Below are 17,921 nucleotides of genomic sequence, written 5' to 3' on the forward strand. Positions count from 1 at the left end.
TACTGCCAACTCCTCAAGGTTTGCCTCTGTAGTCTGGGCTACTTCTGGTAAAACTTCGATTTCTTTGCCCTGGGTAGGCCTTTGTAGTTCTTCCAATTCTACTTTTATGAATACTTTATTTTATATTATAAATCGAGATTGATCTGCTAGCCTCTGTTCTGTTATTTCTGATTCTGGATGTTGTTCTTTCCAGAACTGGTGCATTTTTTTCAGATACTGTCTTCTTGTTGGACTTGATTTGTAATAGCAGAACATTATTTCTTTGTTTTCAGTCTTTGTGTATTTGCGACGGGTAAACAACTTTTCTTCCAGTAGTCCTGCAGCTGCTCGCCCTGGTTGCCCAATCTACAGTCCTGAGTCCGATGGCCCACTTCCCACCAGATGTCCAGGAATTAGAACATTTAGCATGGTCCTTGTTGACTCAGGTGACAATTGATCCAGTATAGTTTTCTGTAAATTGCATCTCACCATATTGTTTATGGGAGAGGCACTCTTTGTCTGGCTCCTCTGATGAGATCTGTCCAGTATGGTTGAACCTCTGGCATAGCTCTCATCCTCCTTGGGGCATGCAAGCCCCACAACAACATCAAGTTAGTGCTTCAGTGGAGGTTTATTAATGTTATTGTTGTTGCTGCTGTTTTACAGGTTAACAGGTAAATATGGCCTGAAAAAGTTTGAAAACCTGTGATCTGGAGAGCCGCATATTCCCATCCTTAATACAAGCTGATAAATGTTATTTTCTAAAAAATTCCCTTCTCATCCCTAAGGGTGGTATGTATCTTCCTCAATCTCAGGTCCTCTACCAGAGGCCTGGGAGTTTGAGGGTTCTGCGCAGTATCTTAGCTGTTTCTAGCACTGTAGTCTTCTAGACAGAGAGCTCTGATGTTGTTCCTGGGATCTGTTGGAGCCACTCTCCCAGCTTAGGAGTCACAGCCCTGAGTGCTCCTACCACCACTGGAACCACTTTGGCCTTGACTTTCCACATCCTCTCCAGTTCCTCTTTCAGGCCTTGGTACTTCTCCAGCTTCTCATACTCCTTCTTCCTGATGTTGCTGTCACTTGGCACCACTACATCTATCACCACCACTGACTTCTGGTCTTTGTCCACTACCTTGATGTCTGGTTGATTGGCCAGAACCTGCCTGTCCATCTGGATCTGGAAGTCCCACAGGATCTTAGCGCTGTTATTCTCCATGACATTCTGTGAAATCTCCCATCTGGACTTGGGAGGGTCTAGTCCATACACTATGCAGATGTTCCTGTACACAATGCCAGCTACTTGGTTGTGCCATTCAGTGTGTGCTGTTCCTGTCAGCATCTTACACCCTGCCACTATGTGTTGGACTGTCTTTGAGGCCTCTATGCACAGTCTGCACCTTAGGTCCTGTCTCGTGTGGTAGATCCCTGCTTCTATGGACCTGGTGCTTAATGCCTGTTCTTGTGCTACTGTGATCAGTACCTCAGTGCTGTCTTTTAGTCCAGTTCTTTCCAGCCACTGGTAGGATTTCCCAATGTCAGTCACCTCAGCTATCTGTTGATGTTACATCCTATGCAGGGGCTTGTCTAGCCATGGTACGTGTGTGTGTGTTTGTGTATGTATGTATATGTGTGTGTATGTATATGTGTATATGTGTATGTGTGTGTATATATATATATATATATATATATATATATATATGAATATGTGTTCCATTCTGATTTAGAAGAATATATTTATATTTTCTTTTTTTAAGGTATAATTTTATTGGAAGTTTTAAAAACAAGAATAAAAAAATTAATAGAAACTAAAATAGAATAAGAAATAAAAAAGACAAAGGAAGAAATAAAAGATAAAGCTTAAGTGCTGAAAGAAAAGGAAAAAAGATTAAAAGATAAAATTAACTCTTAATTTCTTTTTATGGTCCTCCACTATTGCTTCTTTGTGTAACAGCATTTCATTTAACCTCCATCTGAAAGAACTTGAGTTTCCATTTAAAAAATTTATTGGATTATGATATGAAAAGTCTTTGATAATATCTCTAGTTTATGAATCATAGTAGTCTAAGTCTCAAAATACAAATGTTCTCTATTCTTGTAAAAGATCTATGCTTTCAGAAAAATAAGTATACTTTCTTGAATTGTCATTTTTATGTCTTCATGCATCAACAAGCTCTAAATTGTCCATCAAATAAAGACAAAAACAAAAACTTTTGGTAGTTTACCCTATGTATGTAATTTTAATATTGATCTCAAAAGTTTTGTCTACTTGTGGGGAGATCATTTCATTTCAATCTCCCTTTAAACACCAATTTTCATAAGAAAAGCCCATTAGTTTGTCCATTAGTCTTTTATAGAACATTGCTTTATCCTCATTTGGGGCATACATTCCCAATATCAGAGTCTTAAACCCATGCAAATTAACTTTTACCCCAACTTATCTACCATGCTCATCAGTCAATATAAGTTCTGGTTGTAGTTGGGGGTTTATATACAAAATAATTCCATTTCTTTTCTTTTCTTTTCTTTTCTTTTCTTTTCTTTTCTTTTCTTTTCTTTTCTTTTCTTTTCTTCCTTTTTCTTTTTGTTCCTGCTGAAATGAATTCACTCAAATTTTTATAAGTCAAATATTTTATATCCTTTTTAGATATGTGTTTCTGGTAAGCAAATGATATCTTGTTACTTGCCTCAAATGGCACTCCTAATTTACAGTCACCTTCACAATCTGACTCATATTACTTTTACCTTTATTTTGTAAAATCCACCAATTGTCTATGCTCTTTAATGCTGAACAAATAACATTCCCATGAAGGCCAGGTCTGTTCATCTATTTAATTCCAATATTTTAAAAGCACTTTCACCAAAATTTAATCTTTCAAAATTACTGTACCCTTTATCCGTTTAAACTTTCTTACATCCAATTCTTGTCAAGCTTTTTGCTGAAAATTTAAAGCTTTTAAGCCTTTTTCTCCCCCTTTTTCTTTAATCCAGAAAGAATGTTGACTCGCCAAGTGGATTTCTTTTAACCTGCCGCTCAGAAAAATCCCTCTTTAGCTGTAAATTGAATACATCCAATAGTGATTAAGAAAGTGAGGCTTTTGTGAACCTTGTATATTATGGCTGTATTACAGCTGTGAGTTTGATTGAATTTCCTCAACCTCCAGCCACTCAACTCACAAATCCACTGCAAAAACTTCAGTTCCTTCAGTCTCTTCATGAGGAGCAGCTGTCTGGAATGCAAGTGGGCGATCTCACAATCTCTCCTTGTCCTGAGAGACCGTGCCAGCCAGAATTCACCATCTGGCCACCAACCTCCGCCACAATGCCATCCCCACTCCTTCAGGGACTTCTAGTTTGCCATAGAACTCCCTTGGAATTTATATTTTCATGACTTTTTCATGTTTTATCCAGGGATGGCTATTAAAAGATCTTTCATGGTAGTTCTGATTTCTGAATCATTCATTTCTAAATTAGGATAAATGGTTTAACTGGCTGTTCTTCTAAAAACATGAAGAAAATTGTAGGTAACATGCTTAGTAAACACTTATAAGAACTTCACTGCAGTGCAATAAAAGGAAAGAAACGATGGCTTTTCAAGCTGATGATTAAAATATGAATATTACATACCAGTTACAAAAACTATTGAAAAAAGGTTACAAATTAATATTCTGCTCTTTTTCATTGTCATCAGTCCTTATCACTGTTTGCATTTGATTTTCATGCAGGTGGTTGACCAGATTGATACACTAACTTCTGATCTGCAGTTGGAAGATGAGATGACTGACAGCTCAAAAACAGACACGTTGAATAGCAGTTCAAGTAGCACAACAGCATCAAGTTTGGAAAAAATCAAGGTGCAAGGCAGTGCCCCACTCATCAAACCCCCCGCCCATCCATCTGCCATTCTAACAGTACTAAGGAAACCAAATCCCCCACCACCTCCTCCGCGGCTGACCCCAGTGAAGTGTGAAGACTCTCACAGGCCAGTTATCTCTGCCAATCCTGTAAAGACTAATGGGACTCTGCTACGAAATGGAGGCTTACCAGGAGGACCTAATAAAATTCCAAATGGAGATATATGTTGTATATCAAATAATAATTTGGACAAAGTTCCAATGCAATCTCTTATGCACAGATCTGAGAAAGACAGATGTCCTCAGGCTGGAACACGGGAGCGGGTACGATTTAATGAAAAGGTGCAGTACCATGGCTATTGTGCTGATTGTGACATGCGGTATAACATTAAAAATAGGGAGGTTCATTTGCACAATGAGCCTGCTCACATCCCGGGAAAACTTCTTCAGCAGTGTCCTCCCTTGCCACCACCTCCTTCACCACTTCTTCCTCCCCCATTAGAAAACGGAGGGGTGGGCATAAGTCCCAGTAATAGCTTTCCCCCTCTCAGACCTGCAACTGTGCCTCCACCAACTGCACCAAAACCCCAAAAGACCATCTTGAGGAAATCAACCACGACGACAGTGTGATGTTTCCCACCTGGAAAACTGTTTTTGCTTTTGTTTTTTCTTATGTACAAACATTGAAAAAAGGTAATGAGCACTTTCTACAAAAGCAATAAAAAGCCCAAATATATTGCACCCTTTCTTCAATGAAGTGGCAAAGAAATCACATGGTAAGTGGAGAGAGAATTCTTTAATGTTGTTGATACTGAAATCCAATAATTTAATGGTTAAAACTGGTATAATGATTTTAAGTGCTAGTCATTGCGGGCACTTACCTAGGAGAACACCTTCAGCTTTAGCACAAGCAATTAAAAGTTCATCTGGAAAAGTTCAAACTATAGATGTGGATTACCAATTTGGAGTGAAGTCAAATCTTCTATAGAAAACAATTTGCACTGCACACTGGATTTTATAGTATGTGATGCTTTTAAGGATATTTTGTTGGAACATAACCAGTGATTACACAAAATTAACTAAGAATACCTCAAAAGGGAATTTGTACTCCCAACAAACAAATGTCCTAAAATGCTGTATTCTAAAATATTTTCTACATCCAGGAAAATGACTGAAAAAAACAATACAGTTCCTCAGAAGGCAATGTGGGAGGATATCACTTCTACTTCCATTCTGAAAACATGAAATATTTTTATTTAATAATTGTAGGTCATACATTAAGACTTTAATTTTTGCTTATAATAATTCAGTAGAGAACACTAGGAATTTTGCCATAAGTTATTGAATTAATTGCTTAAACACTTGAAAAAGTTATTGACAATATGAAAAAACTTGAAAATTAAATATTTGAATTCTGGAAATATTTTCCCCATCTCCCAGTCTTTATGCATGCGTGACTGCCTCAGTTATTGCAAAGGATCTTCTGATATTTAGAAAGATTATAAATATTTATTTATTTTAAATGGGTTGAAGATGCTAGTCAAATCAGTGAAGTCATATTATGGTAACCCTTTTTACAAACATGCTTGCTTACATGTCATTTCATTTGGATTTATTTTTTTAATGGAATCTTGGAGATATACTCGGACTTTTTCACTTTCTTTTCTGTTAAGCTTAGGCACCCGTGCACGAGCATATTTGAAGAACTGTACAAGGCAGCAACTGCTTTGAGATATTTCTGGCAGGTGCTCTATATGCATCTATGCACAATCCAAATCACATTTTTGTCTTCAGAACCCTGAACAGCTCTAATATATAGACTACATAGTGAAATCTGATGTACACATAATTATTTTTTAGGTGATGGTGATAATTTATTTTGCAGGTTATGAATATCTGGAAACTATTATGAATGATAAAGCATTTATGGAATATTTATGGAATAAATTATTTAATTAATTAATTAATTGAATTAATTCATATTATTTAAATTATTCAAATTAATTATTCAAATTAATTATTAAAGTATTTATGGAGTATTAGAAGTTAATAAAGTTCCATATCATAACTTTCTTTCATGCCACTTGAAGATACTCAGTAGCTTAGCAGATAGCAATATAATGGGGGTTTATAAAATAGCCAAGTTGTATAAGAGTATTCTTCATTAGATTGCTCTTATACTTGGTGGAAGATTCTCAAGTGGAAACTGTAATCTTAGTCTCAGAGTTGGCAGCACAATAAGTTAAAATGCTGTTTTATAATCTCATGATGATTATTTTGTTCTACTTCCCTGTTTGGTTAAGTGATTCATGTTGTTCTGTTTGATCATGAAAACAAGAATCTAGTCCAATCCAATCAGTGAAGAATTTGTTAAAGGTAGTGCTCTGGCAAAGTGTGCTTCATACTTTCTCAATGAGTTTTCTTCTATTTTAATATCAAGATCCTTGACAATTTCAATTTTTTTTTTTTGAGTTTTTGAGTTCCCTAGAAGTAGTGGTATGTTAGTTTATGAATGATTGAAAATAATGAGCGGTGAGTATCTGCTTAGAAAAAGTTCTGTTTAAGTGTATGTTTGAAGCATAGGTTACTCATAGGTACACATGCCAAAGGAATGAATATAAATTTATAAATATCATTTGATTGTTTATAATGAAAGATTGAGATAATTAGTAAAGGATACAAAGTTAATGGGAGGCAGTAGACCATTTTTTGGTAGTGTGAAGAGTGTATTGTGGGAAAAACTGACATGGAAGATATGGAATAAGAAAATATTGGAGTGAAAGTTCAAGAACACATGTTAGAGCCACTATTAAGGCCTACATTGTGGCGATAAGGGCGGCGAAGCACCAATACTTCTCTGCCCTTATTGCGTCTGCAGAGTGCCGCCCGGTGGTCCTGTTTGGCATCACCAAGTCCCTCCTGGGTAAGGGGGATGTGGCGGTGCATTTGCAGGGCCGCACGGAGGAATTTGCAGAGCACCTGCAGGATAAAATCGCTCAGATTCATTCCAAGTTGGACTCCGAGTGGGGCGCAGGGTCTGGGGAGATACCGGGGGGTCGTTCTTGCCCAGTTAACTGGGAACGGTTTGATCCTGTTGTTCCTGAGGAAGTGGACAGGATCCTTCGGCCTGTGAGGGCCACCACTTGTCATCTGGACCCATGCCCCTCCTGGCTGGTGAAAGCAGCTCGGGAGGGGACATGTAGTTGGATCCAGGCGATGGTTAAGGCATCCTTACAGGAGGGAGTGTTTCCGGCACCCTTTAAAGAGGCGTTGGTGCATCCCCTCCTCAAGAAGCCCTCCCTGGATCCTACTATACTGGACAATTTTCGTCCAGTCTCCCACCTCCCCTTCTTGGGGAAGGTGGTTGAGAAAGTGGTGGCTTCGCAGCTCCAAAGGGTCCTGGAGGTAATGGATTATCTGGACGCTTATCAGTCAGGTTTCAGGCCCGGCTATGCAATGGAAATGGCATTGGTCACACTTATGGACGATCTCTGGCGGGAGAGGGATGGTGGTAGTGCGACCATCCTTGCTCTCCTTGATCTCTCAGCGGCGTTCGATACCGTCGACAATGGTATCCTACTGGGATGGCTCAGGGATATGGGGGTGGGTGGCACAGTTTTGTGCTGGTTCACCTCCTTTCTCCAGGGCCGATCCCAATCGGTGGTGATAGGGAACGAGAGGTCCCATCCTCAGCCCCTCCTTTGTGGGGTGCCTCAGGGTTCGGTTCTCTCTCCGCTCCTTTTCAACATCTATATGAAGCCACTGGGTGAGATCATCCGTCATCATGGGATGAGGTATCATCAGTATGCTGATGATACTCAACTATACATCTCCATCCCTGGTGAGGTAAGTGATGCTGTTTCCGCCTTCTCGCGGTACCTGGAGGCTGTGAGGGTCTGGATGGGGAACAACAGGCTCCAGCTGAACCCTGGCAAGACAGAGTGGCTGTGGGTTAATGGCTCTTCTGTATCCGGGACGTTGTCATTGTTGGTTCTGGATGGGGTAGCACTGCCCCAGACAGACCCAGTGCGTAACTTGGGGGTCCTCCTGGACTCATGACTCCTGCTTGAAGAGCAGGTGGCAGCCGTGGCCAGGAGGGCTTTTGCACAGCTTCGGGTTGTGCACCAGTTACGCCCTTTCCTGGATCAGGATGCCTTGCGAACGGTCACTCATGCCCTCGTTAACTCCCAGATAGACTACTGCAACACGCTCTACATGGGGCTACCCTTGAAGAATATCCGGAAGCTGCAGCTGGTCCAGAATGCGGCCGCGCGGGTGATTTTTGGGACCCGAAGAAGGACCCATATAACACCTCTGCTCCGTGAGCTGCATTGGGTACCAGTTTGCTTCCGGGTCCAATTCAAGGTGTTGGTTATCACCTTTAAAGCCCTACATGGCATGGGGCCAGGCTACCTGAAGGACCGCCTCGCCCCCACGATCTCTACCCGTCCCACCCGATCTCACAGAGAGGGCATGCTTCGGATCCCCACGGTAAAAGAACTCCGATTAGCGGGGTCCAGAAGGCGGGCCTTCTCTGCTGTGGCCCCCGCCCTCTGGAACATCTTGCCCCCGGAGGTGAGACAGCCCCCCTCACTCTAGGCCTTTCAGAGGGACTTAAAGACATGGCTCTGCCATCTGGCCTGAGGCAGGGAGGGAAGAAATCAGAATTGGGGTTGGCTGGCCCCTTAGTGGTACGCTGTGGCCCCAGCGGCCTCTTGGATTTCTTAGCTTTTTTATCTTTTTAATGTTTGGTTTTATAACTTTTAACTGTATTCATGTTTTTTAGTATGTTGTAAGCCACCCAGAGTCCCCCATTGTGGGGAGATGGGCGGGGACAAATTAAATAAATAAATAAATAAAAATAAATAAACTTCAGAAAGAGAAGTACTAGTAATTTATGAAAAGTATCAGAAGGTAGTTTAATTTCCCACAAAATGAATAGCAAGTTGATACAAGAAAGGAGGATGTAGAAGCTGCTTGTGGTACACAGGGCCATAGAAGTACAGGTAGTCCTCATTTAGCATCCACAGTTGAAACCGGCAACTCAGTCGTTAAGCAAAGCGGTCACTAAGTGAAACCGCAACTGTGCTGATGATCTTACTTCAGCTTTCCTTTGCTTTACAGACCTGCAAATGTTGTAAATGTGAGGATTGGTCATAAAGTTACTTTTTGATCACCTTTATAACTGCAAATGGTCATTAAATGAGGCAGTTGCTAAATGAGGAGTATCTGTATGTGGATAATTAAAGATTATCTAAAGTATATATATAGAAAAGACATCTGCAGAGAGGGCAGTCAGAGCAAGGAATGGTTAAGATGAAAAGAGGCAGAGAGAATGCAGGGTGATTTTGATTGAAATTTTACACACACACACACACACACACACACATATATATATATATATATATATATATATATATATATATATATATGATATAATGGATGAAGAGGGCTAAACAAAGAACCTCCAGAAGAATGAATGGGATCCAAAATATAAGTAATGAAATTAATTGGAATGAAACTGAAGCAGGAGAATGTGGAAGGAATATTTTAGATATTTGTATGGGAAGGATAGAGATGTGTTGAAGAGTAGAATTAAATGCTGAAAGTGCTCATGTGTTGAAAAAGAAATCATAAATACTGTGAGAATGTTGAGGAATGGTAACAGCAGTTATAGACGGTATGAGTGAAAAATTTTTAAAACAGATGTGGTTTGTTTAATGGAGAGGCTACATAAATTCTTTAACATCTTCATGAAAACTAAATCTGTGCCTGATAATTGAAAGAATACCATTATTATTCCCTATGCACAGGAAAAGAGGAATGTAAAAAATGAAGGGAGATTAATTTGTTGTATGGCCTGGGAAAGTGTAGTCTCATAGAAAGGGTATGCAAAGTGACATTGAATAAAATTTAGGAACTGTAATGTGGTTTTATGCCAGGCAGGAAGCATGCAGATGTCATTTTTGTTCTTTATCAGGTAACTTATGAATTTATGAATGTGAAGAGGGAAGTTTATTGTACATTTGTTGATTTAGAGAAAGTGTATAATATAGTGAGTGGATTTGAATTATGGAATGTTTTACACAAGTATTGAGTTGAAAGCTGGTTGCACAATATAATAAGAGGGTATTATGGTGAGAATTAATTGAATCCTTAATGGATAGTTGAACACCAAACAGGGAGTGAAATAAGAAATTGTGATATACCCTTAGTTATTTAAGTCATGCATGTATATTCATGCATGATAAATGTATAAGGAATCATTGTGATAATGTTAGAAATCTGTTGGTTGGCATGTGAAGGTAAGTTGCTGATATCAGATGATTTGCCAAGAATGTATGACACAAAGAGGAGCATGGTTGTGAAAATTAACATATTGAAGGCCAAGGAAATTGTGTTTTACAGGGAAACTGAGTGAACTATTACAAGTTATAGGAACCAATAAGTGGTGAATTTGTACCTTGGTAGAATGTTTACTGAAGGCAGATGAAGAAATTTTAAGATGTGCAAATGATACTAGAAAGATAGTGGGTGGTATATGTTCTCTTGTAAGGAATCCATGTTTAAAATGGCTGTTTATAAGAGCATACTCCTTCTCACTTTGTTGTATGAAAGTGAGAACTTGGTATATCAGGAGAAACTTAAAAGTAAGTTCAGTGTATCAGAATGGTACATTTAACAAATGTGCATGATATAACAAGGATAGGGTCAAAAATGAATGTGAATTGAATACAAAAGTGAATATCTGGTATGAAGAAAGTATGTTAAGTTTGTTTGCCTGGGTAAGATAATGAAAGAGGATTGTATTACAAAACATGTGAAATAAGAGTGAATGGAGTAAGAGAAAGGGAAAGACTAACCAAGTTGTAGCTGGATAGTTGACGAGATTCTCAAAAAGAAAGATGTGAGAAGTTTGGAGAACAAAAGGCAATGTATGAAGCAGTACATGGATATCGTGGAAACAAGGGTGGGCTGTAAGAATAGAAAAGCATGGAACTGTCTAGCCAATGGTATAAATGTACCTAAATGTAGATTTACCTACATTGGCTTGGCTTGGCTTATCTTGTGTCATTAATGTCTTTGTATGACTAATTATTACATTTTTCTGTAATCTGAATCATATTGCTTATTCCAAAAAGGAATAATGTAAAAGGCCTGTTAAGTATATATGTATGTATGCATTTTTCTATCATCCTGAAACTTCACTAAATCCTCACACTTTCTGACTGAAGAAGCCCAATGGAGAAATTCTTTTCTTGGGGAGCAATGGATCCAGAGAGACAGCATACTACTGGAGAGATTATTTTATCCTAAAAACCATCTCAATTACACATTTTGCTTGACCACCTTGCACCCATGAGAATTTAGTGAAATTTAATCTGTTCAAAAGAGATTAAAAATTTCAAAAGCAAATTTTATTTCCTCATATTGAATCACAACTGGAAGAAAAGCAATGCAGGGTAAATTTTCTGTATGACACTGGTTAAAATATGTTTATATTTTTATGAAGCTAGAACAAAATAAGTAATATGTGGTCATAAAAAAAATACAGAGTCTGAAAAAAATCCATAAATTAATCTGCTTACACTTCAACAGTATTCATACATTGTTCATAATTCACATAATGGGTTTCTGGTTATTTCCTCAACTCAGTAAGTGAAATACTGCTTTTCTTTTTTCTAGTTCTTCAGGAAGAAACATCTATTTTTTGAAGTATGCTGATTAAATGTTCTTCCAATCCTAGAAGCAAAAAAAAAAAAAAGTCAGAATTAGCTCTAGCATGAGTTGCTTCACTTAATGAATTAGAAAGGGGAATTATGAAGAATAAAGTAATTAAAAAATAATCCTCTTGAATATCTCTTTCTTCCATTTTAAATTTCAACAAATGGGATTTACCAAAAGTCAGAAACCTGGAGTTTGTATCATTAAACGGGGCTGCTAAGTCCAATTATACTTACAGGTGGAATGAATATTTACAACAATGCTCAGCTTTAGAAAGTCAGTGAAATGAGAACATAGGAATAAATGTGAAATAGGAAATTTTGTGTTTCCCAAATGTATTCTTCATTGATCCCTTCACCAGGATAGACTGTGAAATGTGATACTGGAAGTACTTTAATAACACTTTTTTTCAGTAACTATGCTGTTTCAAAATCTTTAAGTGGCATAATAACTTTCTATTTCTAAAGATATAAACCTATGCAAAAATGCATATTAATCTCCATTTTTAATGAAATGCTTACAAAATAGTATATTTGCAGGAAAATGTATGTATTTAAATAGAAAGTTTCATAACAGTAAATAGGATGTAGCAAACTTATGATTGGAGTGTCATGGTTTGGAAACAACAGATTTTGCCTTCCTATACTACACTGTCCCTTTATGGGGTGTGCCTCCAAGTCAGTGTTGCTTCCTGGCAACTGCCTGGACAAGTCCCTGTAGTTTTCTTGGCAAGATTTCAGAAGTGGTTTGCCTCCTTCCAAAGTCTGAGAGAGAGTGACTGGTCCAAGGTCACCCAGCTGGCTTCATGCCTAAAATGGGACTAGAACTTACAGTCTCACAGTTTCTAGCCTGATGCTTTAACCACTATACCAAACTGGTTCTCTACACTGTCTCTAGGTTTCCTCAATAATATTTTATTAGATTTGCCTGCAGAGGACAGTGTTATGTCTGTGTCCCAAAATAGCATTTTTCTCTCTGATTTCTTCCCTCAGTCCACTAACATTGATGAAGTGGAATGTAGGCAAAGCTTCATCTTTTACGCTTCTCTTTCCTTGCTACATTCACTTTGCCTTTGTGACATTTGACCCTTATAATACTGCAAAATTATTGTTCTTTTTCTCTCTCTTTTCTTTCTCCTGATACACATTTGTTAGTCAGCACTGTGTAGGCGCATCCCTGGGCGGAGGTGGGGGGGACAGGGAATGGAGTAAAAAATGTCAAGATGGCAATTGCAGCAGTGAGACTGAGCCCCTTTTGTATCTGAATCAACATTGCATTCACATACAAAGGGCTGGGGATTCAAGCACTCTGTCACAACTACCATCTTGACTTTTTTGCCCCCCCATGCCTCCCCCTGCTCCTTGAGGACCTCTCCTCCTGTTTTCTTTTAATGGCCCAACTCAAATTCCTCCTTAGAGAGATGGAGCAATGACAGGGAACAAACATCACATTCCTCCTCCTGGCAAATGATTTTTTGTGACTTGATGTAACTACCTTGGTGGCCATTTTGTGAAGAATCTTTTAACATCCCCCAGTGCTAACAGATTGGGGGTGGGGGGAAGTTTACTGAAACTTGGCCTACAAGGAACCCCCGGCATATCCAACTGAAGTAATTCTGTATTGCTTCCCTTTTTACCTTGCCTCTATTTCCTTTCCCCTTTTTTCATCAAATTTGAAATTGCAAACTCTCTTGAAGAGACATGCTGATAAAGCTATGTAAGTATTACACAGTAACAGGGGTAACATACAGCCTAGAAGAATGTCACAATATAGAGCGAACAAAAATTGGGGAGAAAGCTGTACTTCAGCTCTGCCCATGACAACCAGATTCAGTGAAATGTAGGTCCAGGTGGATTTTTGAAGGTTATAAGTCACTGCCATGTAGCTACTCAGCTCTGCAGTCCATCATATGGAACAGGTAGAGACCCTGCATCTGTTATGTCCTTAGCATAAATATGACACCATCAAACCTCTGTGGTTAAAAAATAAGTAATCCAGCCTGTGTTTTTTGAATTCTGAAACTCTTGCCAGTCTGAATAATGAACTTGTGCCAAATAGTAAAAACAGAATCTGACTGGCTGGAGAAAACAATAAGGTTAGCAACCCGTAAGAGTATTTCTCAAATTACATTGTGTCTTACAAAAAGGGATAGAAAAAACAAATGGCTGAAAAGTATACTTTGGGGACTCTTATTGACCTGGAGGTTGTTTGGGATTTATGGAAGGTTTTGTCCCTTCTAAAGAGCTACCTTATTTTGTCATATCTTGCTAAATTCCAAATATAACATGTCAGGAGTTGAAAATTAATACATCTTTCTCAATGTACATAATTGCAAGCCAATTTTAATAACAAATTCATTTTATGACAAACATTGCAAACCTGCTGCTTACTTTTCAAGCAGCAGGGAAGTTCATGGGGTGATCCTGTTAGCTATTTACTTTTCAATGTGCATGCTCTTATTAGATATTCACTTCATTTTCATTTTGGAAAATGTCTTGAGACAGCATACATTTTGGTGAACCAATTCTCACTGAGCTGTGTTGCCACAGATATAAAAGCTGCCACGTGTGCTTATTTATTAGAGCATAGGATTGCTTGCTGTGCTCATCATATACTCCATATTTCTCTAGAGAATGGTGCTGCATTAATAAAAAGAAAAAGTAATTTTATAATGATAGAACAGAAAACATAGTTGTATTCAGAAATGTCACTGATATTTCGTTTGAGACATTTGTAGCTGACAGCAAAACAACAAAATTAGCTGTTAGTTTTGTAGAAATAAACATAAGAAAGTACAAGCAAATGGGTTACTGAGGGGAAAGAGTAACAAACATGGCAATTGACAATGGTATAATGCAAATCTGTAGAACTTTTGATTTGAGAGTGCTGCCAGCTTGAATGGCCACATTCCAAAATTGGGCCAGATTTTTTTTCCTTTATGGTTTTTATTTTTAAATTTCATCCTATTTTTTAATTTTATTATTGGTAGGTTGTGAATTCCTAATTACCCCTAAAAAAAGGTTCTGCCTAAAAAAAAAGGTTATGTTGGAAGAGCAAGTGGAAGATGGAAATTACCCACTAAGAGGGGTTAAAAGCTCTCTTTTTTTGTATGGGTACAAGGGGCAAAATGGGTTCCTTATGCTTTGCAAAGGCCTAAGGTATCCATTTTCCTCAATGAAACGCTAAAATAGGGAAGGGGGAGAGAAATCACTTAATTTAGGGCAAGCTTTTTAAGGATTGCAGTTTTTATCCTCACTCATTAAAATCTTTCCCCAAACTCCCACACACACAAAAAATAGGGTTCTGGGGACCCAAAACAGATACTAATAGAATGAGGCCAAGTAACCATACTTTTGTGATGCTATACCATTTTACTGTACATTGATTTATTCTGTGATGTCACATGAATCTAATTGGATGCTTATCTGTACCTAGTCATGTGAATTTATTTGTGCAGGGGCATCACAAGGAAACCAAAACTATAGATTATCCAGCTTTTTGCTAGTACAAAAACAATATTAATATGATATGAATACTCAAATTTGCAGACTGAGTACAAAATCATTTTTTATATTATTTGACATCTTGAAGGGCAAATGTTAAGCTTAATTTTCTGTGAAAGCCAAGGATCAGATCCTAATTTTTAAATCCATATTTGAAGATGTGCAAAAGAATTAAATGAACTCTAGGGTTTCAATAAATGAAAGATGGCTATTTATTTAAAAGCCCATACATTCTGATATTGCCCCCTTTGTACCTGAACTTGATTACAAGATCTCAAAACAACAACATCTACCACAACAATAAGCAGAGGACCTAAAAGGGGTAGATATGATAGAGCCAAGAACATCTCATCTGCATCCCAGCCAGATCAGAAAAATACCACAATGCTAGCTCAAAGTTGGGCCAGGTTTCCAACCAAAAAAACTCAGCCACTTCTTGATTTCTCTACCACTCTTCTCCCAAAGAAGCAGATAATTTGTTATGCTCTGCTGCTTTCCAGTTAGTCAATTACAATGCTTCATTTTTTTTTTCTGCCTGCAGTCAGCATTCTGTGCCTACTGAGCATATTATTATGGTACTTTGGGTCCCATTTCAAATTCTTCTACAAACTGTGAGGATTTCTGCAAACTGTAGTTGGTCTTCTTCTGTTATGTATGGATGATGCTCTTTTGACTGTTAAGGATATGCCTGCAGAGAATGAGTTCACTGTTATGATAATAGATTACATTATATCTATATACAACATCGTAATACCAGCTAATCAGTCTTAGAGTTCTAAAAATGGATTATAGCTTTTGATAAGTGGATTCTTCCTAATTTGTTTTAAACTACAAAAATAATTCCCTGAACAGGGAAGTACTTTCTGAACATCAGAGCAAAAACTTGTACCTGCATATAAACAGAATGGCACATCAAGTTTTCTGATGAAATGAACATTTTACAATTCCCAGAAAATGATTGTTATTATGCTTTTTGTTTTTCCTCTATTGTTTCATATTTTATCTGACAGCTTTCAGGTTTTGAAAATGTTTCCTTTGCCAAGATGAACAGGGATGACTTCATGAATTTTATTAACACATACTATGAGTACTTGACCTTTGAACATTTGAAGATGTTATTCTGTCTTATTTCCTTAGGTAATTATGGGCACAACTATCCTATACACATAGTTGTTCATCCTGAATCTTACGGAATATGCTTGAGAAAACCCAGTTGAAGTTCACTAGACTGAGCTCTAAGCATAGTTTATTTATTTATTTATTTATTAAATTTATCCCCACCCATCTCCCCCCAATGGGGGACTCTGGGCAGCTTACAGCTGATTAAAACAATAAATAAAATACAATTACATAAAATCTAAAGCTATGTAAAACAACTACTAAAAAAGTCCAGGAGGCTGATGGTTCAGAGCAGCAAATGCCAGGGCTCTAAGGAGCTAGTCACCCCTACGCCTGACGTCTTCCCTCCCCACCCCAGGCCAGATGGCAGAGCCAGGTCTTCAAATCCCTCCGGAAGTCCAGGAGTGAGGGGGCCAATCTCACCTCTGGGGGCAAGATAATCCAAAGAGCAGGGGCTACAGCAGAGAAGGCCTGCCTTCTGGACCCCGCTAGTTGGAGGTCTTTTATGAGGGGGTCCGAAGCATGCCCTCTCAGTGTGATTGGATGGGACGGGTTGAAATCATGGAGAAGAGGCAATCCATCAGGTAACCTGGTCCCATGCCATGTAGGGCTTTAAAGGTGATAACCAACACCATGAATTGGACCCAGACGCATTCTGGACCAGCTGTAGCTTCTGGATACTCTTCAAGGGTAGCCCCATGTAGAGCGCATTACAGTAGTCTATATGGGAGATGACCAGGGCATGAGTGACTGTTCGAAGGGCATCCCAATCCAGGAAAGGGCGTAACTGATGCACAACCTGAAGTTGTACAAAGGCCCTCTTGGCAATGGTTGCCACCTGCTCTTCAAGGTGAGGAGGACCCCCAAATTATGTACTGGGTCTGTCTGGTACAGTGCTACCCTATCCAGCACCAAAGATGACAAAGTCCCGGATCCAGAGGAGCCATTAAGCCATTAACCCACAGCCACTCTGTCTTACCAGGGCTGCCAGGCAGCACTCTGCAGACGCAGTAAGGGCAGAGAAGTACTGGTGCTTCGCCGCCCGTATTGCCACAATGTAGGCCTTGATAGTGGCTCTTACCTGTGTTCGGTTGGACTCCCTCCCAGACTCTCACTCCCAGGAGGGAGTCCCAGATTCACACTGGAGGGACCCTACAGCTCTCCACTGACACTGGGTGGGTTAGGGGAGGGTGGCTAGATTCTAAAACCCCAGTTCGCCCCTCTTGAAAACATATTTGTTGAATTTGTTGAATTTGTTGAATAACATATGAAAACATATGTTATTAAACATATATTTTGTTTGATTTTTGAAAAGGTGTATCTTATGATGGAATGTGGCAAAAGGAGAAACAGTGGCTTGAAATGTTAACAAAAATATATAATTAATGTTCATATACTGAATTAAGAAATCAGACCTGGCTGCTTTAGCTTCAGGCAATGAATGGTCTTTATTCTGGTGAAAAATAGAATACAGCAGCCAGCTTTAATTTCTCAACATAGTTAGGATATGGAGAGGAAAAAAACATACATTATAATTTTGTATTTACAATAAGGTATTGATGCCTAAACTAATACAATGGTGTGGTTCCTTTTAAGTATCTTCTGATCACATTTTCTAAACAAACTTACAGTTACCAGACTTTTCATTTTTATTTGCTCCACTAAAGTTTTGGCACGCTAATTTACTTATCTTCTGTGAGTCATTGTTTCATCTACTTATTTTTTTGGCTCCCTAGAGTTTTTT

The 17,921-nt window shown here is 38.6% G+C and overlaps 1 protein-coding gene and 1 long non-coding RNA gene across 4 annotated transcripts in view; one reads left to right on the plus strand and one right to left on the minus strand.

The window, feature by feature from the left end:
- The window catches only part of PRR16 (proline rich 16), a 124,374-nt gene that overhangs the window by 76,228 nt on the left and 30,225 nt on the right, over positions 1-17,921 (plus strand). For both annotated transcript variants that reach the window (XM_015887442.3, XM_088129958.1), the window contains exon 2: positions 3,702-4,606. In XM_015887442.3, the coding sequence (XP_015742928.2) occupies positions 3,702-4,460 (759 nt within the window). In that variant the 3' untranslated portion in view covers positions 4,461-4,606. The remainder of the gene's footprint in view (positions 1-3,701; positions 4,607-17,921) is intronic.
- LOC112540226 (uncharacterized) overlaps positions 9,331-17,921 on the minus strand; it is a 36,217-nt gene continuing 27,626 nt past the window's right edge. For both annotated transcript variants that reach the window (XR_015793729.1, XR_003084283.2), the window contains one exon: positions 9,331-11,573. This is a non-coding gene — a long non-coding RNA (uncharacterized LOC112540226). The remainder of the gene's footprint in view (positions 11,574-17,921) is intronic.

This window comes from Python bivittatus, unplaced genomic scaffold, assembly GCF_059951505.1.
Source record: "Python bivittatus isolate LINGU-HERP-01145 unplaced genomic scaffold, Pbiv_v1 ctg000850_np1212, whole genome shotgun sequence".
Lineage (NCBI taxonomy): Eukaryota > Metazoa > Chordata > Lepidosauria > Squamata > Pythonidae > Python > Python bivittatus.